General features: G+C 42.0%; 4 protein-coding genes across 4 annotated transcripts; 2 read left to right on the top strand and 2 right to left on the bottom strand.

Annotated features, from left to right (window-relative positions):
• The first annotated feature begins 14,761 nt into the window (after positions 1-14,761).
• Positions 14,762-16,118, top strand: LOC132169470 (uncharacterized). The gene is made up of 3 exons (XM_059580502.1): positions 14,762-15,009; positions 15,550-15,889; positions 16,017-16,118. The coding sequence occupies exons 1-3, from the start codon at positions 14,762-14,764 to the stop codon at positions 16,116-16,118; spliced, it is 690 nt and encodes a 229-aa protein (XP_059436485.1).
• Positions 16,119-16,358: 240 nt separating this feature from the next.
• LOC132169469 (uncharacterized) lies at positions 16,359-17,922 on the bottom strand. Its single transcript, XM_059580501.1, has 3 exons — positions 17,743-17,922; positions 17,252-17,621; positions 16,359-16,840 (listed from the first exon to the last, which is right to left on the bottom strand). Exons 1-3 carry the CDS (start codon positions 17,920-17,922, stop codon positions 16,359-16,361), a joined length of 1,032 nt encoding a protein of 343 aa, XP_059436484.1.
• A 164-nt stretch (positions 17,923-18,086) lies between these two features.
• On the bottom strand, positions 18,087-18,898 carry LOC132169468 (uncharacterized). The gene is made up of 2 exons (XM_059580500.1): positions 18,874-18,898; positions 18,087-18,568 (listed from the first exon to the last, which is right to left on the bottom strand). Exons 1-2 carry the CDS (start codon positions 18,896-18,898, stop codon positions 18,087-18,089), a joined length of 507 nt encoding a protein of 168 aa, XP_059436483.1.
• Positions 18,899-18,966: 68 nt separating this feature from the next.
• LOC132169467 (uncharacterized) lies at positions 18,967-21,137 on the top strand. Its single transcript, XM_059580499.1, has 3 exons — positions 18,967-19,248; positions 19,869-20,378; positions 20,865-21,137. The coding sequence occupies exons 1-3, from the start codon at positions 18,967-18,969 to the stop codon at positions 21,135-21,137; spliced, it is 1,065 nt and encodes a 354-aa protein (XP_059436482.1).
• The last annotated feature ends 2,787 nt before the right edge of the window (positions 21,138-23,924 follow it).

Raw genomic sequence — 23,924 nt, 5'->3', positions numbered from 1 at the left:
TTTGAAAGATTAACCTATGGAGATTTATTCTCCACAGTGAAAAAACTTGGTATTAAGATGTGCATCGATCAAAAAATGATCCGACAGCAGCTTAAGAACGCCAAGAAAGCTAAGTATGAAATGGGAAATTTCTGCGAACAATTCGGTTTGCCTCCTATTGCTCCTTCAAAGAAGCATAAGAAGAAAACCAGAAAAGATTTTGCGAAATCTTCCCCTCCATATTACAACAGAGCTAAGACAAGAAAATTTAACAAACCTAAATTTTCTAAACCTCCCAAACGGAGTAAAGGCTCTAAATTTGAAAAATATTTTTCAAAAGATAAATGTTTCAATTGTGGAGAAACTGGACACTATGCTGACAAGTGCCCTAAACCTCCCAAAAAGATTAAACAAGAGATTAATGCTTTAAACATCAAGGACGATGAAAAGCAAAAGATTTTCAGAATTTTCCAAAACAATGGATTTTCTGATTATTCTTCTAATGATGATCTTCCATCCTCTTCGGATTCTGATTATCATTCTGATTCTTCTGTTTATGAAAATTGTTACAAATTTGAGAACTGTGCCGGTTCTTGCTGCAACACAAAAACTTGTTCAATGATGTCCAAATCAGAAGAACAAGAAGATTTGCTTTTAACTTTGATTTCAAAAATTGATAATCCTGAGTTAAAAGAAGAGTATCTTAAAAAACTTAAGAAACTCATGTTAAAAGATTTTGAAAAACCAGCTACTTCCAAGATCTCTCTTGAAGACACTTTGAAACGTTTTTCAAACCCGAAAAACAAAGTGCTTACTGTCTCAGAATTGCAGCATGAGATCAGTAACATCAAGAAAGATATTGTGAAATTGCAGACTGATCTGCAAGCTGTGAAGAACTGAAAATAAAGATTTACAACAACAGCTTCTGCTGTTAAATCTTAACAAATGTTTTCCAGAAAGTGCTTCCAGTAACGAAGACACTAAAATTTCTGAGCATGATGATGAGGCTGAATCCACCCATAAACCTCTCTCTGATGAGGTTAAGGTTGTCAGTATGATTTCTAAAGTTGTTCCTCCCAAATGGTATTCAAAAATTCATATCCGTATTTCTGATGAATATGCTTTTGATGCTATTGCTTTGATTGATTCTGGTTCTGACTTGAATTGCATTCAAGAAGGTTTTGTTCCCAAAAAATATTTTGAACCTTCCACTCAAAGATTAAATTCTGCCAGTGGAAACAAGTTGCATATTGAGTATGAACTCGGTAACATTCATGTTTGCCAAAAGAATGTTCGCTTTCATACTTCTGCTGTTCTTGTTAAAAACATGAAAGAAAAAGTTATTCTTGGCATGCCTTTTCTTTCTTTGCTTTATCCATTTTCTGTTGATGAGATTGGTGTTTCTGCTGTCAAATTTGGTACTAAAATTCAGTTTGAGTTCGTTTCCAAATTTGAAATTGATATTAATAGGTTGATTAATAGGTTTTCAGGACTAGAGTCTGATGAGTACCCTACTCCCATTAGGACTTTATCTTGTTTAAACACTCCCCCTGACGGTCGTGTTTTACCTACTGTTCATACCTGCACCCATCACATGGCGCATATTATTATAACTGTTTTACTTTGCATCAAAATAATTTTAAAATTATTTTGTGATATTTTAAAGATTTTTACATCTTTATTTCTGATTTCTTTCCTTTTGAAATTTTGCAGTGCCACCATGGCAGGCAAAAAAGAAAAAGAGAAAGTTACTTCCAAGGCTCTGACCATCAAGTCGGAGTCTTCCATTGTTTCCACTGCTTCCCCATTGCCGTTTTCATCTGTTGCCCTAACCAACAGATTCACCCCCTTTTGTCCTGGTTCACAGGTTTCATATTCCAGCACTCTTGCTGCCCCCTTTGATCCCTTTGCGGATCCTTCCCAAAAACCTTCCGTCAAGTACGACCGGACGTCGTCAAAATACATGACCCTCCCCTACTCCCAAAATTTATTTTTTGTTGAGTTAAATCGGGTTTCCCCTTCCCTTACCCCCGGAGATATTGCCGTCTCCTACTTTCCCCCAAACTTTCATTGGATTCCTGAACATCCTTCGAAAAATTTGGCTTATTATTCTGCTATCCTGAAACAAACAGGTTCTGTTTTCTTCAAGGTCATCCCTGATAAGATTAACCTCCAGAAAACAATTTACCACAGTGTTTATTTCAAGAGAATTATTTCGGAAAAAGAATGGGGTAATCACCCTTCTGATTCCAGGTCCCTGAACGGGTTTAACATCCCCTGTAATTATTATGATTACGTGGATGCCTTTTTTAAATTCCTGCTTCATCAAACCTCGAAATTTGAACATTCTTGGTTTGTCTGTTTTGATAAAGAATTTTCTGGTATTCTCCCTCTCTGGTTCTCCCGTTGGTGGAACCAATTTGGTTGTCTCCCTGATATTCTCCCCCTCCAACTTGTTGATGCCTTTCAAATCTTCAAAGGCCATTACAAGGTTGATTCCTATGGAGCAAAGTTTTCAACTGTGCTTCATTTTGTTAAAAAATTCAAGATTCCTTGGATTCTGAGATGGCAATACCACCTCTCGGAAGACAAAATCCAAAGGCATTGGTATATCAAATGGTGGGATAAATACTCACTGATTGATTCCATTGTCCTTGAGGTTAAAAGCATGGCTCGCGCTCCCAAGGCCCTTCCTGCCCCAAAGGCGTCTGCCCTGTCCAATTTGTTGATTCCTCCCAGTGCTTTCTCATCTCCAAAACGAGAAAAAGAAAGTTCCCCTGCTTCCCCCCATTCGGCTTCTTCAAGCTCTTCAAAGAAGAATTCTTCCAAGAAGAAAGAAATGATTGAAGCCTTGCTTGCTGCCCTGGATACTTTAGAAGATGACGAAGACGAGACGTCCAAACCATCTGCTGAGAAGCCCATCCAGGTTCCGCCATATTTTGAAGACTCACAAGACTACTACCCCTACCCAGGGGCTGAAGACATGTGAAGATTTTGGGCCCCTAACGGTCCTCAAAGTTCAGTTTTATCTAGCCCCACAAATGGCTAGTTTTCTCAGGTTTTCTCCTGAAGACTGGTTTCATGACGGCCAGTATTGTTCAGTTCTACAGAACTAGCCCGGACGGCTGGTTTCGGTTTACTTGGTTCTCCTTGATCTCAGACGGATCACTGTTCATTTATACTTGGAGGTACTGTGCAAAATCACTGTTCACTTTTACTGTTCATGTCCGGACGACACGCGCAGGATTACTGTTCAGATGCACTGTTCACTCACTGTTCAAGATTTGTCCGCCGACTCTACAGTGCCGACAATCTACTGTTGCAAATTGATGCTTTCACTGTTCAGACTGGCGCCAGACGTGCCATGACTGTTTACTTTTTACTGTTTGCTTTTGACCGCATGGACGCGGCTCATGATTGTAATTTACTGTTTTTACTTTTCTCAAGCCTATATAACGGGCTCCCCTTCTCCATTGTAAGGCAGAGGTTTTTTGAGAGGTTCCTTGAGACACTCTATCCTCCAGCCATTCTTCTTCTTCTCCTTCTACTTGTCCTTACTTCAGTAAGTCCGAACGCCTTACTCAAGCTTAGGTTTTTATCTGTATAATCCGAACGATTATCTGTTTTATCAACTGTTATTTAATTTCAGTTGTCTATTTTTATCAATTGTCATACCGCCATCTTGGTCGGTTCTACTGCTTTGATTTTCAACTATTATGTTCTGCATCTATTATCACCTATCCCTCTTCCCCTGCATCTCTATGCATATTGCGCTTCCACCCCCCTCCCCCCAGTTTGGTATCAGAGCCATAAGAGTTCCGATCTGTTTGCTGCCTTGATTATACATCTTCTCTCTTTCTCCCCCCCTGAGTGCACAGTCTTTCTCCCCTCCTTTTTGTTCATTACCTGTTATCCTTTCTCTGTGTCGAGATCCTAGTCACTTTGATTGTAGCACAACACCCCGTCAGTACAGTTTCAAGTTGACACCCCGTCACCTCAGTTTGCGAACCTGTAAGTCCCGTTTGAAGCCCAGGAGAGGCGTGTTAGGGCATTAAGTAGGTGCTGAGGGCTAGGCCAAGGGTCTGCGCAACCTGTATGTTAGGCCAAGGGTCTGCGTGTGCTAGTCATACACATAGTGAGGACACACTTAGGAAGTTTACCAGTGAGTGAGTACCTAGGATGAGATCCTTTAAGACTTCACCCAGTGAGTGATTATGAGTTTAGTTTGTATGTCATAATGTTCAGATCTAATTCTTCTGTTAGCTCTAATTCCAGTTTGCCACCGGACGTGGTTAACTATGAAAATATTTTGGTTGATGATAATGCTGATTTTAGTAAGTGGAACATCCCCAAGCTGGACGCTAGGGATATCTACAATACTACTTGGTTTCAATCTTCTTTTAAGATTCAATATTCTGTCAAAACTGTTGAACAGACCTTTCCGGTCTCGGGTAATAATCAGACTATTACCTTGTTCAGCAAGCGTTTTGTTAACAATGCTCTTGCTAAAAAGTTCAGATTTTTGCATGTTGGTTCTGTCCAAGTTGCAGTCAAATCTTTGACTCGACTCGGTATTAATGCATCTGTCTTGCTTTGTTTACGTGATGCTCGTTTTCTTGATTTTAAAACAAGCATTATCAGTTTGATTCAGTCATCTTTGTTTGGTGGCCCTGTCCACTTTGATGTTTTCCCAAACATGACTTTGAGTTTAACCGATGTTCATATTCTGAAAGCACTGACGCTGAATATTCTCACATCTGGTTATAACATGGAAGTTGGTAGCCATCCTGTTGCTATCATCTATCGTGTTTATTACAAGTTGATGAAAACAAATCTTGATCCACGTGCTGTGATTAAGAATACTGGCGAATCGACTCTGTTGATTCAGAGCTCTACTCAGAATGCTCATATTAAAACCCCAAAAATGATTCGGTGGTCGGAGATTGAACTCCCCAACGAGTGGCTTTTGGAGAATGTTGCAAAACCTTCTCGAGTAGTTAACGATGCCTCTAATCTTGATTACATCCAACAATACATGGATGGATCTGTTAAGATCAATTTTGCTGATTTGGGATTTTCAAACAGAATTGAACGTCCCCTGTTGATTAACGAACGAAGGAATTCTTTTGCTGGTTCAACGACCTCAGAAGGACTCCGTCGTAGAGATAAAGATGTCGACGAATCTCTTAATGATTCTCCTCATCTTCATCCCACTGTTAGTCCTGGTTTGAAACTCAAAGGAATTTCCACTGATTCCCAAGTTTCATCTGCTTTTTATTCCACGAAAAATCATCCACTGACGGATGACGATCGCGGTTCTCTTTCTCCCTCTGCTTCTGATTTTGTTGCTCCAGTTACATCTGATTTTCCCCATCAGTGTAATGTTATCACTGCCCACATCAAAGACTTTTTCTCTGTTATTGATTGGAAAGCTTTGAACAAAGATTTTTCTTCAAAAGAAAATCGTGAGTTGAGACATGCTTACCGTGCTAAGTATTCCCAAAAGGAACGAGATCGTATCAAGGTCCAATGGGCCGAAGCTATGATCGAGTCCCAGACTCACATTTTGTTTTTTGATTTTCTCCAAAAACGTTTTCCGGACGAAAATGTTTTGAACGTTGTCAAACAGAAGTTTGTTAAAGAGGATAAATCTGTCGTCAGATCTTCCCATCCTCCCACTACAAACACCCTTCTGGATGTCAACAACATGGTTGTTAAGTGTTCCCCTTTCAAAACTCATGATAAGGACCCTATCACGAACGATAGGAGAATCATCGAGCAAAACAATTTCATTTCCGAATCTCTCCCTGATTTGTCAAAACTTTCATATCAAAAGACTTCTCAAACAGACCTTGAGAAGATTGGCAAATTTATTGATGAGTTTTCAGAAAACATTGCTAGTTCCTATGAACAAGGTATTAGCACCAATTTTGAAAAGGCCCCTCAAGAACTAACTGATTCCAACATCAGGATTCTTGAACAAAACTTTTGTAAGATCGAAACGGAATTAAAACTCCAAAAGATCTGGAACGGATCTATCAATCCTACGAAAGATTTTGAGTTTCCTCTTCTTAATAAAATCAACTACAATTGTATTAGTACCTGTTCTGTTCTGACCAATCAAGAGGAACAAAGCAATACTAAAACATCTCCTGAAAAAACTTTGGAAGAATCTTCAAAACAAAAATCCAAAGCAGTTACAATCTCAGATTTGAAATACGAGATTCGTAATATCAGGAATGAAATGGTTGATTTAAAAAAGAATAAGCAACTCCCCAGCTCTGTTTCTGACAAAACCCATTTTGTCAATTTAATCAACAAAGTTGTTCCTCCCAAATGGCATTCTAACGTGCATATCATTGTTTCTCCTGATTTTACTCTTGATGTTGTTGCTTTAATTGATTCTGGTGCTGATTTGAATTGTATCCAAGAAGGATTAATTCCCAGCAAATATTTTGAAAAATCCACAGAACGGTTGCACTCAGCCAGTGGAGAAAAGTTGAATATCAAGTATGAATTAAACAATGTTCATGTTTGTCAAAACAATGTTTGCTTTCATATCCCTGCTGTTTTGGTAAAAAATATGACTGACAAAGTCATTCTTGGTTTGCCTTTCATTGCCATGCTTTACCCTATAACAATTGATGACACAGGTGTCTCAACTGTTAAGATGGGATTTGAAGTTAAATTTCCCATTGCTACTAAATCTGAAATTGATAACAGTTGTTTAAATTTAGTCTCTGCTAAGCATAAACAACTCAATTTCCTCAAGCAAGAATTAAGGTATAAAAAGATTGCTGAACAGCTCTCGGACGAGCTTTTGCAATCAAAAATTTCTGTTTTCAATACCTTGATTGTTGATTCTGTTTGTTCTGATTTTCCTAATGCTTTTTGGCATAGGAAAAAGCATATTGTTTCCTTACCTTATGTTAAAGATTTCTCTGAAAACAAAATTCCAACTAAAGCTAGGCCTATTCAAATGAATGCCGAAACTTTAGAATTTTGTCAAAAAGAAATTGCTGATTTGCTTACTAAGGGTATTATTCGAAAGAGTAAGTCTCCTTGGTCCTGTGCTGCTTTTTATGTCATGAAAAATGCTGAGTTAGAACGAGGTGCTCCTAGGTTAGTCATTAACTACAAGCCCCTCAATGATGTTTTAGAGTGGATTAGGTATCCTATCCCCAATAGGAAGGATCTGGTCAGCCGTCTGAACGACGCTGTTGTCTTCTCTAAGTTTGATTTAAAGTCAGGGTTTTTGGCAAGTCCAGATTAAGGATAGTGATAGGTACAAGACGGCCTTTACTACCCCTTTTGGTCATTATGAGTGGAATGTCATGCCTTTTGGTTTGAAAAATGCCCCGAGTGAGTTCCAGAATATCATGAACGATATTTTCAACCCATTCAGCCATTTCACCATTGTTTATATTGATGATGTTCTTGTTTTCTCAAAGTCCATCGATGAACACTGGAAACATTTGAAATCGTTTCTAGAAACCATTCGATACAACGGGCTTGTTGTTTCTGCCAAAAAGATCAAACTCTTCCAAGATAAAATCAGATTTCTTGGGTTTGATATTTCTAAAGGCCAGATTCGTCCTATTGACAGGGCGATTCAATTTGCTGATAAATTCCCTGATGTCATCACTGAGAAATCACAGCTTCAAAGATTTCTTGGTTCTCTGAATTATATTGCTGATTTCTACAAGGATTTGCGAAAACATTGTAAACCTTTATTTGAAAGGTTGCAAGGCAATCCTCCCCCTTGGACTGATATCCATACCTCTCTTGTCAAAGAAATCAAACTCCATGTCAAGACTCTTCCATGTCTAGGCATCCCTTCTGATAATTCTTTCAAGGTTGTTGACACTGACGCCTCCGATATTGGCTTTGGAGGTATCCTGAAACAAGTTGTTCCATCAGAATCTAACCCAGAACCTTCTGAACAAATTGTTCGATTCCATTCTGGTTCTTGGAATTCTGCGCAGATTAATTATAGTACTATTAAGAAAGAAATACTTTCTGTTGTTTTGTGCATTACCAAATTTCAGTCTGATTTGCTTAATCAAAAATTTCTTTTGCGAATCGATTGTAAATCTGCCAAATATATTTTGAAAAAAGATGTTGAAAATATTGCATCAAAACAGATTTTTGCCAGATGGCAAGCTATTTTGAGTGTTTTTGATTTTGACATTGAATACATCAAAGGCTCAAACAATTCAATACCTGATTTTCTTACCCGTGAATTCTTGCAGTGCCACAATGGCCAGCAACAAGGGAAAGGAAAAGGTTAACTCTGTTTTCAAGCCTTGCCCCTCCATCCCACTTGACATGATTCCCCTTGATTTTCTTGGAGAACCTGTAACCCATACTTCGACAGTTTTTGGGAAATCCCCACTTATTGTCCAATCAGATTCTTCTGCTTTTCATGGTTATATTCCCCTTGCTTCAGATTCCCGGACGGAATCCAGCTCCCAACCTGGTTCTCAGACGGAACCAAATTCTAACCCAATTGTTTTATCGTTCCCTTGGGTTACCCTACCATTTTCTCAATATTTGTTCTCTTCACAAGATCTCACCAGGACTCCTGGACAATTAGCCTTCAATTATTTCCCTGCTCATTTCCATTGGATTCCTGAGCATCCTTTGAAGGATCTATCATTTTTCACTGATATTCTTATCAAAACCAAATCCATCAAATTCAGGAATATTCCCAAAAAAGATAACCCTGGAACGGCTATCGGGACTGTTGCCTACATTGTTAAATTCATCTCTGTAGAAGAATGGGGTTCTCACCCTTCTCAACTTCTTCAGTCTTCTAATTCCCCAGTTTGTTTCTCATATTATGACTATGTCAATGCCTGGTTTCGCTTTATGCTTTACCAGAATTCTGAGTCCAAACACTTTTGGTTTATAACTTTTGTTGAAGACTTCAATTGCCTGCTTCCCTCTTGGTTCAAACATTGGTGGGATTATTTTGGCCTAACAATTGATGTTCTTCCTGGTCCTCTTGTTTATGCTTTTCATCTTTTCTCCTCACATGTTGGCTGTAAAGGCTTTATTGCCCATTACAACCCTATTTTTTCTCCCATGCTTTATTTTGCCAGAAAATTCAGAATCCCTTGGTTTCTCAAATGGAAATATTCCAGAAATCAAGAGAAAATAGAAAGGCGTTGGTTTATGTGCAAAACTTGGACAATGTCTCCAAAAATTGGTCCCATTGTTAAAAAAGTTGAACTCATGACAAGCAGATATGATGCAATTATGCCATATTCTGCTCCTACTCCTCCTGTCCCCAAATATTGTTCTAAAAAGAAGCAATGGATTCAAAGCTACCTTGATTCTATTGGCCCTCTTGACAATGAAGAATAATTCGGGGTTGAAGATGTCTGAAGAATTGGACCCCTAAAGGTCCTCAATGTTCAGCTTTGTCTAGCCCTTCAAAAGGCTAGTTTTCTCAGGTTTTCCCCAGAGACTGGCTCCATAACGGCCAGTACAGTTCAGTTCGACAGAACTAGCCCGGACGGCTGGTTTCGGATTTTTTAATTGGTTCTCCCTGATCCCGGACGGATCACTGTTCATTCATGCTTGGAGTTACTGTGCAAAATCACTGTTCACTTTTACTGTTCATGTCCGGACGACACGCGCAGGATTACTGTTCAGATGCACTGTTCACTCACTGTTCAAGATTTGTCAGCATACACTACAGTGCCGACAATCTACTGTTCCAGATTGATACTTTCACTATTCAGACTGGCGCTGGACGTGCCTTTACTGTTTACTTTTTACTGTATTGCTTTTGACCGCTGGACGCGGCTCATGATTGTAATTTACTGTTTTTACTTTTTTGAAGCCTATATAACGGGCTCCCCTTCTCCATTGTAAGGCAGAGGTTTTTTGAGAGGTTCCTTGAGACACTCTATCCTCCAGCCATTCTTCTTCTTCTTCTCCTTCTTTGTCCTTACTTCAGTAAGTCCGAACGCCTTACTCAAGCTTAGGTTTTTTATCTGTATAATCAGGACGATTATCTGTTATCTATTTTCTTATCAACTGTTTTAATTTCAGTTGTTTATTTTGATTATCAATTGTCATACCGCCATCTTGGACGGTTCTAAAGCTTTGATTTTCAACTGCTTATGTTCTGCATCTATCATCCTCTATCCCTTTTCATCCCACTGCTTATGGGTCAATGTTAATTGTTATAACTTATATACTTATATTATATGTTCTCATTATCACGATTCATGATATATAATTTAAATTCAAATTGTTAAGTTTTTACTTAATGTAAATTGTGATTATAATGTATAAATTATAAGAAACACATTAATTACTTAATTATTAATCATTTAATCTAATAGTAATACTCAAACTCTAAGTAATAAATTCATATGACCTAGTGGTCATACACTTATACTTAAATTTTATGGTCATATTATCTCACAATTAATATTAATATTATCTTAGATCTAAGATCATGTGATACATCATATATGTTTTATAAAAATAAAGTATATAATTATAATGTATTGATTAAATAACACAATAACTTATGCAGATATACCATATGATTACTGATTATGTGATATACCGTATACGATTCCAATTTCCAAAGTATAAACTATCTAATTATAATATTTGTATTAAATGACACAATAACTTGTACGGTTGTACTACATGATTATATCATATGATAAAATGATTAATGATAATATCATATACTTCTTCTATATATACACACACATATGCAAAAAAAAAAAAGAAGGTATATAATATATTTGTTATTATTGAGTAAATGAGTAATGTTGATTATATATTGTTATTTGTTACTTAATAAAAAATATACGAGCCGAGCCTAATAAGCAAAGCGAGCCTTATACGAGCTTGCTCACGAGTTTAGCTAAGTCAAGCCGAGCTCGCTTCGTTTAATATTCGAGCCAGGATTTGTGTTCACAAAACGCTTCATTTAATATTTGAGTCGAGCACAAACCGAACCTGAACTTGCTCGCAAGACGCTTTGCTCACTTAACAGCCCTAACTGTAGAAAACATGATCCGTGGGTCTCGGGTTTTGCGGAGCAGGGCGGGTATTGTGGGTACTACGGGGCGAAGCGGGTATTACAAACGAGCTGGCTTCAAACCATTCAAGGAGAAGAAGATGTTTCAAAATATAAAAATGAGTGGAACCAAATTTGAGAAGGTGGATCTTTGTTTTCGACTATCCTTTTTTTTCTCACTTTCAATCTTCAAAACCCACGCCTTTATCTCTGGATCTTCGAATTCCTTCACTTACCTAGTGTTTTCCTTTCTTTTTCAAGAAATTTTTCATATGGGATGCATCATGCTGGGATTTATGCAAACTAGTGAACTGATGAGAGAGAAAAACCCGAATTTATGTGTTTTTTGTGAGGAAAACCATGCGGGGCGGATGGGGCGGGTTTTGCCCACCCATAAATGTTACACTTACCATTTTTTTTACAACTTGTCAACTCATGTTAGCATGTAAAAATTGGAAACCCAATGGCCAAATTAAAATCAATATGCCTAAGGGTCTGTTTGTGTATTTTTAAAAATTACGTTTTTTAAATCACGAAGGCATTTGGTAAAACATGTTAAATTATTTTTTTTTTAGGAAAAATTACAGTTTACCCCCCAAAGTTGATAACGTTTTTCAATTCGAACACTAAAGTTTCAATTTTTGCAATCCACCCCTCCAAAGTTTCAAATTTTTGCAATTTGACCAAAACTACCCTTCTATTGGATACTTTGTTTTGTACTAATTTTAAAAAGTGAATCATAATATTGTTTGTACAATTCAACTAGTGGCTTTCCCCTTTGAAATTGTACAAGTTAATGCGTTGTGTGTGTATATATATTATGTGCTTATTGGATGAAATGATTATGTGAGGAAAAATAATCTTTCCTTTCATGGATTCCTCTCTTTCAAGTTTCAAGCATGAATACCATTTGCACTAATCAGGTTTTTAGCTTGGCAATCATCATTTCCATCATTTCCCTTCATTTCCCTTCGTTTCATAGACCACTCGGTCATCATCATTTCCGTCAAAAGTTGTGATGATCCAACGGCCACATCCATCAGCCTTTCGAATTTTTTATTTTTTATTTTTAGTAAAAGTTTAAATATATACCATTAATTATTTTCCTCCCATTTCTTTCCATTCAAATTCAAATTTAAATTTAAAATTAGAAAAGAAAAGGGAGAGAGTAGAAGGGAGAGAAAAAAAAAAAAGTCATGTTGCCTGAGCCTGTGCATCTATCGGAGTCGGAGTCAGGGGCAGACGCAGCCTTGCCGAAGCTAGAGCAAGGGGCAAAGGCAACACCGTCAGAGTCGGAGCTAGGGGCAGAAGCAGCACCGCCGAAGAAGGCAACGGCGGCAGAGGCAAAACCGCCAGAGGAGGCGGGGGCAATGGCCTGGGAATGGGCGGAGACGCTACACTGGAAGTTGAATTAGGACCTACCTGAACCACCGCTACCGTGGGACTGGGAGGTGGGACAAGTGTCGGTACCACCAATTCCAGCGACGCTACCACCGGTTCCAGCGGTGCAACTCTAGGAATTCAACTAGTTTGATCCAGTGGAGCATGAGGAGAATGATGAGGAACTTCAAGATTTTATACTGGTATTCCTGATTTGCAACCAGGAGATTTTGAGAAACTGGAGGCGCAGGTGGAGGCCAAGGCGGGCCATGAATCTCAGTCCTTGCACTCTACTGTTACTTATGAGGAGACGGCGGCTGTGGAACCTTTTTTGGCCGATGAGGAGGCGGCGGTAGATGAGGAACCTCATCTTGTTTAGGAGGAGGAGGAGCCGGAGGAAGCTATTTTACATCCCTTACATCCACCAAGTCCCGGTCCAACACTTAGCTCTTCAAAGGAGAAATTTGTAATAATCAACACAGAGGAAAAACTTAATGAAGTTGAAGCAATGGATGTTGCGATGTTGGCTGGGAAGACGATATGTTTTCCAAGTTGTCTTCAAGTAGATTTGAGATGTCAAATTTTGCATTATTGCAAATTTTCAAGGTTGGAGTTTCAGGTGATTGTGGAAAATCTGAGGGTGGATGAAGAAGAGTCGGTAGGCTCGTGTGAGGGTGCATAACATTGGATTTACTTTCTTTGAATTTCTTTCTGGATGTTTAGCAGTTCTTGAACTAGAGTAGATTGGAGATTTATAAATAGGTTCAATTTTTGTACGTAAATCTACTGCACTTTCTGTTTTTCTTATTGTTTTGTTTTTGAATTTTTTTTTTTTTCATTCTCTGTGGAATTGTGTGTTGACTCCACCAGCATTATCCATATACTTTTAATAGGCAAGATTCAAAACCTAAACAAACTGGATTTTAGAACAGATGAAAAGGGAGAGAAGAGAGATGAGAGAAAAGTAGAAAGATGTTGCGTTTGTTCCGCCTTATTGTCGCCGGTAGAGGATTCAGGTGGATTCTCTTCTCAGCGAGAGGGAGAAGGACACTGAGAAGGAGGAGAAGGGCAATGAGAAGGAGAAGACCAGAACCACCACCGGCAGAGCAAGAAGAACTATCGGGCAATGAGGCAGAGGTCAATCCCTGTAAGCCTCAGTCTTAGCTTTAGCCTTAGCCCCAGCTGGAGCCTCAGCTGGCCCAGTCCTACAGGGCAATAGATCAAAGTGAAGGACCGCTTCATCTTAATGGGTCACGGACCGCAATAGCCCATTATTTAGATTCAAAAGTCTCAGGCCCAACAGCTTTGGCCCAGTCTACTAGGGTGTCAGCTAAATGTGAAGGACTATGTTGTGCTAATTAATTGTCTGTTTCAGCCCAGATTTAGGCCTACTCTCTAGTAGAGAGGACCCATTCTACTTCTACTGATATGCACCATTCAATCCATGCAGCGTCGGCCCAGTCCAAGAGGGCAATTTCAAAACAGCTAGGATTTTTTTTTCTTTTCTTGAAATTTGAAAACAGTTGACAATTGCATTACCCATTAGATTTCATGAACGGTGAGTATTTGGCAAATATGAGATTCTCATATTTTCTACAATATGAGGGGATCCTGATTCAAAACCTAAACAAACTGGATTTGGGAACAGAAGAAAAGGGAGAAAAGAGAAGGGAGAGAAAAGTAGAAATATGTTGTGTTTGTTCTGCCTTATTGTCGACGGTAGAAGATTTAGGTAGATTCTCTTCTCAGCGAGAGAGAGTAGGGCACTAAGAAGGAGGAGCAGGGCAATGAGAAAGAGGAGAAGGGAAATGAGAAGGAGAAGACCAGAACCACCACCGGCGAAGAAAGAAGAACTAATGGGCAATGAGGCGGACGTTGATCCTCCTGAGCCTAAGCTTGAGCCTCAATCGGAGCCTCAGCCAAAACAGTTCAACAGGGCAATAGATAAAAGTGAAGGACCGCTTTATCTTAATGGGTCAGGGACCGCAATAGCCCATTATTTAAACTTAGAAGTCTCAGCCCCTACAACTTTCCAAAACTACACTTATATTTGGTACTTTATTTTGTACTAATTTTAAATAGTGAATCATAATATTGCTTGTACAATTTAACTGGTGGCTTTCCCCCTTCGTTTCGTAGGCCACTTGGTCATCATCATTTCCGTCAAAAGTTGTGATGATCCAACGCCCACATCTATTAGCCCTTTCAATTTTTTATTTTTAGTAAAAGTTTAAATATATAGCATTAACTATTTTCCTCTCATTTCTTTTCATTCAAATTCAAATTCAAAGTTAGAAAAGAAACGGGACAGAAGAGAGGGTAGAAAAAAAAGTCATGTTGCTTGAGCCTATGCCGGAGCCGGAGCCAGGGGCATACACAACCTTGTCGGAGCTGGAGCTAAAGGCAGAGGCAGCACCGCCGAAGTCAGAGCCAGGGGCAGAGGCAGCATTGCTGGAGCCGGAGCCAAGGGCAGATGCAGCATCACCGGAGTTGGAGCCAGGGGCAGAGGCAGCATTGCCGGAATTGGATCCAGGAGCAGACGCAACACCGCCGGAGTTGGAGCTAGGGGCAAACGCACTACCGCCGAGGAGGCAACGGTAGTGGAGGCAAAACCACCAGAGGAGGCTGAGGAAGGGGCCTGGGCCCGGGCGGGGCCATTACCCTAGGAGCTAAATTAGGACTTGTCTGAACCACCACTACTGTGGGACTAGAGGTAGGGCAGGTGCTAGTACAACAAATTTCAACGACGCAACTCTGGGAATTTAATTAGTTTTTTATCCAGTGGAGCATGAGAAGGACGATGAGGAACTTGAAGATTTTATACTGGGTATTTCTGATTTGCAACCTGGAGATTTTGAAGAACTGGAGGCGTAGGCAGAGGCCAAGGCGAGCAACGAATCTCATTTCTACCAAAATTTGTGATGATCGAACGGCCACATCCATCAGCCCTTTGAATTTTTTACTTTTAGTAAAAGTTTAAATATATAGCATTAACTATTTTCCTCTCATTTCTTTTCATTTAAATTCAAATTCAAATTCAAATTCAAAATTAGAAAAGAAAAGTGAGAGAAGAGAAGGAAGAGAAAAAAAAAAAGCCACGTTGCCTGAGCCTGTGCCGGAGTCGGAGCCGGAGTTAGGGGTAGACGCAGCACCGTCGGAGCTGGAGCTAGGGACAGAGGCAGCACCGCCGGAGCTAGAGCCAAGGGCAAATGCAGCATTACCGGAGCTGGAGCCAAGGGCAGAAGCAGCGCCGCTGGAGCTGAAGCCAAAGGCAAAGGTAGCACTGCTGGAGCCGGAGCAAAGGGCAAACGTAACATCGCTAGAGTTGAAGCTAGGGATAGAGGCAGCATCGCTGGAGCCGGAGGCCGGGGCAGACGTAACACCACCGGAAGAGGCAGTGGCAGCAAAGGCAAAATCGCCGGAGGAGGCGAAAGAGCCCAGGGCAGGGGCCTGGGCCTGGGCAGAGCCGCTACCCTGGTAGTTGAATTAGGACCTGCCTGAACCACCACTATTGTGGGACTAGGAGGTGGGGCAAGTGCCGGTACCACCAATTTTAGCGGCGTTACCACTGGTTCTAGCGGTGCAACTCTGGGAATTGAACTAGTTTGATCAAGTGGAGTATGAAGAGGATGATGAGGAACTTGGAGATTTTATACTAGGTATTCCTTATTTGCAACCTGGAGATTTTGAGGAACTGGAGGCGTAGGCGGAGGATGAGGCGGGCCATGAATCTCATTTCTATCAAAATTTGTGATGATCCAACGGCCACATCCATCACCCCTTTGAATTTTTTCTTTTTAATTTTTAGAAAAAGTTTAAATATATAACATTAACTATTTTCCTCTCATTTTTTTCCATTCAAATTCAAATTTAAATTCAAATTAAAAATTAGAAAAGAAAAGGGAGAGAAGGGAGGGGAGAGAAAAAAAAGCCATGTTGCCTAAGCCTATGCCGGAGATAGGGGCAGACGCAGCACAGTCGGAGCCAGAGACAGAGGCAGACGTAGCACCGCCGCACTGCCAGAGCTGGAGCTAGGGGCAGAGGTAGCATCGTCGAAGCTAGAGCTAGGGACAGAGGCAGCACCACCGGAGCCGGACCCAGGGACAGAGGCAGCACCGCTGGAGCTGGAGCTAGGGGCCGATGCAACACCACCAGAGCTAAAGCTATGGGCTAAGGTAGCACCGCCTGAGTCGTAGCTAGGGGCAGAGGCAGCACTGTTGGAGCCGGAGCCAAGGGCAGACATAGCACTACCGGAGCTAGAGCTAGGGGCAGAGGCAGTACCGCCGGAGCCAGAGCCAGGGGCAAACGCAACACCGCCGAAGAAAGCAACGGTGGTGAAGGAAGAACCGCCGGAGGAGGTGAAGGAGGAGGGGGAAGGGGCCTGGGCCAGGGTGGAGCAGCTACCCTGGGAGTTGAATTGGGGCCTACCTGAACCACCGCTACCATGGGACTAAGAGGTGGGGCAGGTGCTGGTACCAACAATCCCAGCGGCGCAACTCTGAGAATTCAACTAGTTTGATCCAGTGGAGCATGAGGAGGACGATGAGGAACTTGAAGATTTTATACTGGATATTCCTGATTTGCAACCTGGAGATTTTGAAGAACTAGAGGCGTAGGCCGAGGCCGAGGCGAGCCATGAATCTCAGTTCTGCCAAAATTTGGGATGATCGAACGACCACATCCATCAGCCTTTTGAATTTTTTATTTTTAGTAAAAGTTTAAATATACAACATTACCTATTTTCCTCTCATTTCTTTCCATTTAAATTCAAATTCAAATTCAAAATTAGAAAAGAAAAGCGAGAGAAGAGAAGGAAGAGAAAAAAAAAAGCCACGTTGCCTGAGCTTGTGCCGGAGCCGGAGCTGGAGTTAGGGGTAGACGCAGCACCGTCGGAGCTGGAGCTAGGGACAGAGGCAGCACCGCCGGAGCCGGAGCCAAGGGCAAGTGCAGCATTACCGGAGTTGGAGCCAAGGGCAGAAGCAGCGCCGCTGGAGCTGAAGCCAAGGGCAAAGGCAGCACTGCTGGAGCCGGAGCCGAGGGCAAACGTAGCACCGTTAGAGTTGGAGCTAGGGGCAGAGGCAGCATTGCCGAAGCCGGAGGCCGGGGCAGACGCAGCACCACCGGAGGAGGCAGTGGCAGCGAAGGCAAAATCACAGGAGGAGGCGAAGGAGCCCGGGGCAGGGCCTTGGGCCTGGGCAGAGCCGCTACCCTGGTAGTTGACTTAGGACCTGCCTGAACCACCACTATTGTTGGAGTAGGAGGTGGGGCAGGTGCCGGTACCACCAATTCCAGCGGTGTTACCACTGGTTCTAGCGGTGCAACTCTGGGACCTGAACTAGTTTGATCAAGTGGAGCATGAAGAGGATGATGAGGAACTTTGAGATTTTATATTGGGTATTCCTTATTTGCAACTTGGAGATTTTGAGGAACTGGAGGCGTAGGCGGAGGATGAGGTGTGCCATGAATCTCATTTCTATCAAAATTTGTGATGATCCAACGGCCACATCCATCACCCCTTTGAATTTTTTCTTTTTAATTTTTAGTAAAAGTTTAAATATATAACATTAACTATTTTCCTCTCATTTCTTTCCATTCAAATTCAAATTCAAATTAAAAATTAGAAAAGAAAAGGGAGAGAAGGGAAGGGAGAGAAAAAAAGCCATGTTGCCTAAGCCTATGCCGGAGATAGGGGCAGACGCAGCATAGTCGGAGCCAGAGCCGGGGGAAGACGTAGCACCGCCGCACCGCCAGAGCTGGAGCTAAGGGCAGAGGTAGCACCGTCGAAGCTAGAGCTAGGGACAGAGGCAGCACCACCGGAGCCGGACTCAGGGACAGAGGCAGCACCGCCAGAGCCTGAGCTAGGGGCTGACGCAGCACCACCAGAGCTAAAGCTATGGGCAAAGGTAGCACCGCCTGAGTCGTAGCTAGGGGCAGAGGCAGCACCGTTGGAGCCGGAGCCAAGGGCAGACATAGCACGGCCGGAGCTGGAGCTAGGGGTAGAGGCAGTACCGCTGGAGCCAGAGCCAGGGGCAGACGCAGCACCGCCGAAGGAAGCAACGATGGTGAAGGAAGAACCGCCGGAGGAGGTGAAGGAGGAGGGGGAAGGGGCCTGGGCCCGGGTGGAGCAGCTACCCTGGGAGTTGAATTGGGACCTGCCTGAATTACCGCAACCATGGGACTAGGAGGTGGGGCAGGTGCTGGTACCAACAATCCCAGCGGCGCAACTCTGAGAATTCAACTAGTTTGATCCAGTGGAGCATGAGGACGATGAGGAACTTGAAGATTTTATACTGGATATTCCTGATTTGCAACCTGGAGATTTTGAAGAACTAGAGGCGTAGGCCGAGGCTGAGGCGAGCCATGAATCTCATTTCTGCCAAAATTTGGGATGATCGAACGGCCACATCCATCAGCCCTTTAAATTTTTTATTTTTAGTAAAAGTTTAAATATACAGCATTACCTATTTTCCTCTCATTTCTTTCCATTTAAATTCAAATTCAAATTCAAAATATGAAAAGAAAAGGGAGAGAAGGGTAGGAAGAGAAAAAAAGCCATGTTGCCTGAGTTTGTGCCGGAGCCGAACTCGGAGCCAAGGGTACATGCAGCACCGCCGGAGCTAAAGCCAAGGGCAGAGGGAGCACCGCCGGAGCCGGAGCCAAGGGCAGATGCAACATCACCAGAGCTGGAGCCAAGGGCAGAGGCAGGGCCGCTAGAGCTGGAGCCTAGGGCAAAGGCAACATTGCTAGAGCCGGAGCCAGGGGCAAACATAGCACCGCCGGAGCTGGAGCTAGGGGCAGAGGCAGCATCGCCGGAGACGGAGGCATGGGCAGACACAGTATCGCAGGAGTAGGCAGTGGCGGGGAAGGTAGAACCGCCGGCAGAGGCGAAGGAGCCCGAGGCAGGGGCCTTGGCTTGGGCGGAGCCGCTACCCTAGTAGTTGAATTAGGACCTGCCCGAACCACTGCTGTCGTGGGACTGGGAGGTGGGGCAGGTGCCTGTACCACCAATTCCAGCGACGCTACCACCGGTTCTAGTGGTGCAACTCTGGGAGTTAAACTAGTTTGATCTAGTGGAGCATGAGGAGGATGATGAGGAACTTGGAAATTTTATACTAGGTATTCCTTATTTGCAACCTGGAGATTTTGAGGAACTGGAGGCGTAGGCGGAGGATGAGGCAGGCCATGAATCTCATTTCTGTCAAAATTTGTGATGATCCAACGGCTACATCCATCACCCTTTTGAATTTTTTCTTTTTAATTTTTAGTAAAAGTTTAAATATATAACATTAACTATTTTCCACTCATTTCTTTCCATTCAAATTCAAATTCAAATTAAAAATTAGAAAAGAAAAGGGAGAGAAGAGAGGGGAGAGAAAAAAAGCCATGTTGCCTGAGCCTGTGCCGGAGCTAAGGGCAAACGCAACACAGTCGGAGCCGAAGCCAGGGGCAAACGTAGCACCTCCACACCGCCAAAGCTGGAGCTAGGGGCAGAGGTAGCACCGCCAGAGCCGGAGCCAAGGGCAGCACCGCCGAAGCTGGAGCTAGGGGCAGAAGCAGCACCGCCGGAGCTGGAGCTAAGGGCAAAGGCAACACTGCGGCAGAGGCAACACCACCAGAGCCAGAGCTAGGGTCAGACGCAGCACCACCAGAGCTGAAGCTAGGGGCAGAGGCAGCATCGCCAGAGTCGAAGCTAGGGGCAGAGGCAACACTGTTGGAGCTAGAGCCAAGGTCAGGCGTAGCACCGCTGAAGCTGGAACAAGAGCTAGGGGCAAAGGTAGCACCACTGGAGATAGAGCTAGGGGTAGAGGCAAGACCGCCGGAGCTGGAGCCATGGGCAGACGCAGCACCGCCAGAGTTAGAGCTAAGGGCAAAAGCAGCACCGCCGAAGCCGGACCCAGGGACAGACGCAGCACCGTCGGAAGAGGCAATGGCGGTGGAGGCAGAACCGCCGGAGGAGGCGATGGAGGTGGGGGAAGGGGCTTGGGCTTGGGTGGAGCCGCTACCCTGGGACTTGAATTAGGACCTGCCTGAACCACTACTATCGTGGGACTGGGAGGTGGGGCAGGTGCTGGTACAACCAATTCTAGCGGCGCAACTCTGAGAATTCAACTAGTTTGATCCATTGGAGCATGAGGAGGACGATGAGGACCTTGAAGATTTTATATTGAGTATTTTTGATTTGTAACCTAAAGATTTTGAAGAACTGGAGGCGTAGGTGGATGCCGAGGCGGCCACGAATCTCATTTCTGCCAAAATTTGTGGTAATCCAACGGCCACATCCATCAGCCCTTTGAATTTTTTATTTTTAGTAAAAGTTTAAATATATAGCATTAATTATTTTCCTCTCATTTCTTTCCATTTAAATTCAAATTCAAATTCAAAATTAGAAAAGAAAAGCGAGAGAAGAGATGGAAGAGAAAAAAAATCCACGTTGCCTGAGCTTGTGCCGGAGCCAGGGGCAAATGAAGCACTGCCGAAGCTGGAGCCAGAGGCAGAGGCAGCACCGTCGGAGCTGAAGCCAAAGGTAGATGCAGCATCACCGGAGCTGGAGCCAGGAGCAGAGGCAGTGCCGCTGGAGTTGGAGCCAGTGGCAGAGGCAACATCGCCGGAGTTGGAGCTAAAAGCAAAGGTAACATCACTGGAGCCAGGGGCAGATGCAGTACCGCCGGAGGAGGCAACGACGACAAAGGCAGAACTGCCGAAAAAGGCGGGGGAAGGGGCCTAGGCCTGGGCGGAGCCGCTACCCTGGGAGTTGAATGGGACCTGCCCAAACCACCGCTATCATGAGACTGGGAGGTGGGGCAGGTGTCAGTACCACCGATTTCAGCAGCGATACCACCAATTTCAGCGGCGCAACTCTGGTTATTCAACTAGTTTGATCTAGTGGAGCATGAAGAGGATGATGAGGAACTTGAAGAATTTATACTTGGTATTCCTGATTTGCAACTTGGAGATTTTGTAGAACTGGAGGTGCAGGTGGAGGCCGAGGCAGGCCATGAATCTCATTCCTCGCACTTTACTGTTACTTATGAAGAGGCGGCAGGTGTGGAACCTTTTCTGGTCGATGAGGAGGCGGCAGCGTATGAGGAACCTCATCCTGTTTAGGAGGAGGAGGAGCCGGAGGAAGCCGTTTTACATCCCTTTCATCCACCAAGTCCCAGTTCAGCACTTAGCTCTTCAGAGGAGAAATTTGTAATGATCAACACAGAGGAAAAACTTAATGAAGTTAAAGCAATGGATGCTGCGATGTTGGCTGGGAAGACGATCTGTTTTCCAAGTTGTCTTCAAACAGATTTGAGATGTCAAATTTTGCGTTATTGCAAATTTTCAAGGTTGGAGTTTCACGTGATTGTGGAAAATCTGAGGGAGGGTGAAGAAGAGTCGGTAGGCTCGTGTGAGGGTGCATAACATTGGGTTTACTTTCTTTGAATTTCTTTCTAGATGTTTAGCTGTTCTTGAACTAGAGAAGACTGGAGATTTTGAAATAGGTTTGATTTTTGTAAGTAAATCTACTGCACTTTCTGTTTTTCTTATTGTTTTTTTTTTTTTTTTTTAATTATTATTATTATTATTATTTTTCATTCTCTGTGGAATTGTGTGTTGACTCCACTATCTTTACCCATATCTTAAGAGGCAAGAATCCTTCACTACTTTTGCCATGATTTTTCCCTCAAACTTTTCAATATGTTGATCCTCTGGGTGTTTGATGTGCACAGTTCAATAAACAGGTCCCCGCCACCCACTGTTCTAATTGATTGTCATGGTCAAACCAATGTATGTTAACTGTTCCTAGACCTTGTCCAACATCATTAATGTTGGTGCAATGACCCCAAGAGCACCTTTTAGAGAGGAACTTTGTAAGAAAGGGAAAGTGGGATTCAGTGAAGCCACTCTGAGGCCCAAGGGAGCGAAGGTAATTACATTTTCCCCTATCAACTACATCGCATTATCACTTTGCCCCCATAAACTTACAACCCTACTGTCCGACCCTATCAAACTACCATTTTGTGCCTAAAACCCCTCTTTCATCAATCAAAAGTGTTAACTTAGACGGTCAACCCATCTTGAATTTTTTTATCCCACTTTTGCTCACAATAAGGTTGTCAGTTCATTGGGACAAAATAACAATGCATTATAGTAGGGGTGCAAAGGCGGTTACGGTTAGCGGTTAGTGGCAACTGCTAACCGCGTAACAGTTAGCGGTTAGCGAAATAGATAACCGTCCGTTAACCGCTTTTTTAAAATTGGGCTTTTTTTTTTTTATACTTTTTGGGCTTTCTTTAGGACTTTTTGAGCTTATTTTAGTGGGCTTTTTTTTACCCTCATTTTTTTTTCTTGTATTTTTAATATCTTCTTGGGCCCAATTGCTATAAAAAGAGCCCATATTGAAAAATAAAAAATATTTGACCCAAAATTTACATTTACTTGTACTTTAAAGCCAAGTCATCATGTGATATAATCATATCAATTACAGTAATAATATATAAATTACTAAAATTATAATGATAATACATTAATACTTAAATTGTGTTTATAAGTAACGAATCGGTCATTGTTTAATCCAATGTCAATTACTTAATTTGATATTATACGAATCATATTATTATTGTACATTAATAATATGATTCACTTGAAGTCTTGAATAAAGTATTTGAATTGTCATTGAATCATATGATTAAGTATTGATATTATACATTTATATTATTCATATGGATATGTAGACTTATATAGACTTTTATATAGACTTATAAGTTTATAACATACATTGGAAATAAGTCTCTAGATATTTAATTGTTGTATTAGTATGAATTGGTATACTTATAAGTTATGTCATATTATATATATATAATTTGTTATTATATAATCAAATGATTTAATGATCAATCTCATGTGATATAATCATATAAATTATAGTGATAATATATTAAAACTCAAATTGTGATTTAATTATTATTTTTTTAAAATTGTGATTTAATGATCAAGTGATTATGTTATATGTATAAATATTTTTATAATTATAATTATAAAAATATATTATATAAAAAGACGGTTAGCGGTTAGCAGTTACGGTTAGTAAACCCAATAACCGCTAACTGCTAGGCGATTATAGCGGTTAGACGGTTAGCAGTTAATACGGTTAAGCGGTTAGAGCGGTTAACGGTTAGCGGGCGGTTTTTAATCGCCCGCCTTTGCACCCCTACATTATAGTTAATGGCGGAAAAAGGTGGGACATAAAATTTCAAGATGGCATATAAGGCGCACATGACAGGTTGACCGTCTAAAGACTGATGGAATAGGGGGTTTTGAGCACAAAATGGTAGTTTGATAGGGTCAGGCAGTGGGATTGTCAATTCATAGGGGCAAAATAACAATGCGTTGTAGTTAATAGAGGGAAAAGGTAATTACCCCAATCTATTTGGATCATGGAGAACATTAAATTCTCTGTTTTCAAGAAAGAAATTGCAAAATCAATGGTTTCACCCATTTGTAATTAGCTCATTGGAGTATAAAA

This window comes from Corylus avellana, chromosome ca2, assembly GCF_901000735.1.
Source record: "Corylus avellana chromosome ca2, CavTom2PMs-1.0".
NCBI lineage: Eukaryota > Viridiplantae > Streptophyta > Magnoliopsida > Fagales > Betulaceae > Corylus > Corylus avellana.
The sequence above is the reverse complement of the archived record's forward strand: the minus strand, read 5'-3'. Positions and strand labels throughout refer to the sequence as shown.

What these genes read in the sequence shown, in the direction of transcription:
- LOC132169467 (XM_059580499.1), top strand. Translation starts at nt 18,967, where the DNA reads ATGTTGCCTGAGTTTGTGCCGGAGCCGAACTCGGAGCCAAGGGTACAT. An exon ending in CGGAGGCATGGGCAGACACA is followed by an intron (nt 19,249 to 19,868) that starts GTATCGCAGGAG and finishes GGGCAAACGTAG; the next exon opens with CACCTCCACACCGCCAAAGC. An exon ending in CGCCGGAGGAGGCGATGGAG is followed by an intron (nt 20,379 to 20,864) that starts GTGGGGGAAGGG and finishes CTTGTGCCGGAG; the next exon opens with CCAGGGGCAAATGAAGCACT.
- LOC132169468 (XM_059580500.1), bottom strand. Translation starts at nt 18,898, where the DNA reads ATGGAAAGAAATGAGAGGAAAATAG. An exon ending in AAGAAATGAGAGGAAAATAG is followed by an intron (nt 18,569 to 18,873) that starts GTAATGCTGTAT and finishes GCGGTAATTCAG; the next exon opens with GCAGGTCCCAATTCAACTCC.
- LOC132169470 (XM_059580502.1), top strand. Translation starts at nt 14,762, where the DNA reads ATGCCGGAGCCGGAGCCAGGGGCATACACAACCTTGTCGGAGCTGGAG. An exon ending in CTACCGCCGAGGAGGCAACG is followed by an intron (nt 15,010 to 15,549) that starts GTAGTGGAGGCA and finishes AGCCGGAGTTAG; the next exon opens with GGGTAGACGCAGCACCGTCG. An exon ending in TGGGCAGAGCCGCTACCCTG is followed by an intron (nt 15,890 to 16,016) that starts GTAGTTGAATTA and finishes GAATTGAACTAG; the next exon opens with TTTGATCAAGTGGAGTATGA.
- LOC132169469 (XM_059580501.1), bottom strand. Translation starts at nt 17,922, where the DNA reads ATGGATGTGGCCGTTGGATCATCACAAATTTTGATAGAAATGAGATTC. An exon ending in ACTTGATCAAACTAGTTCAG is followed by an intron (nt 17,622 to 17,742) that starts GTCCCAGAGTTG and finishes GTCAACTACCAG; the next exon opens with GGTAGCGGCTCTGCCCAGGC. An exon ending in CGGCTCCGGCACAAGCTCAG is followed by an intron (nt 16,841 to 17,251) that starts GCAACGTGGCTT and finishes GCGGTGGTTCAG; the next exon opens with GTAGGCCCCAATTCAACTCC.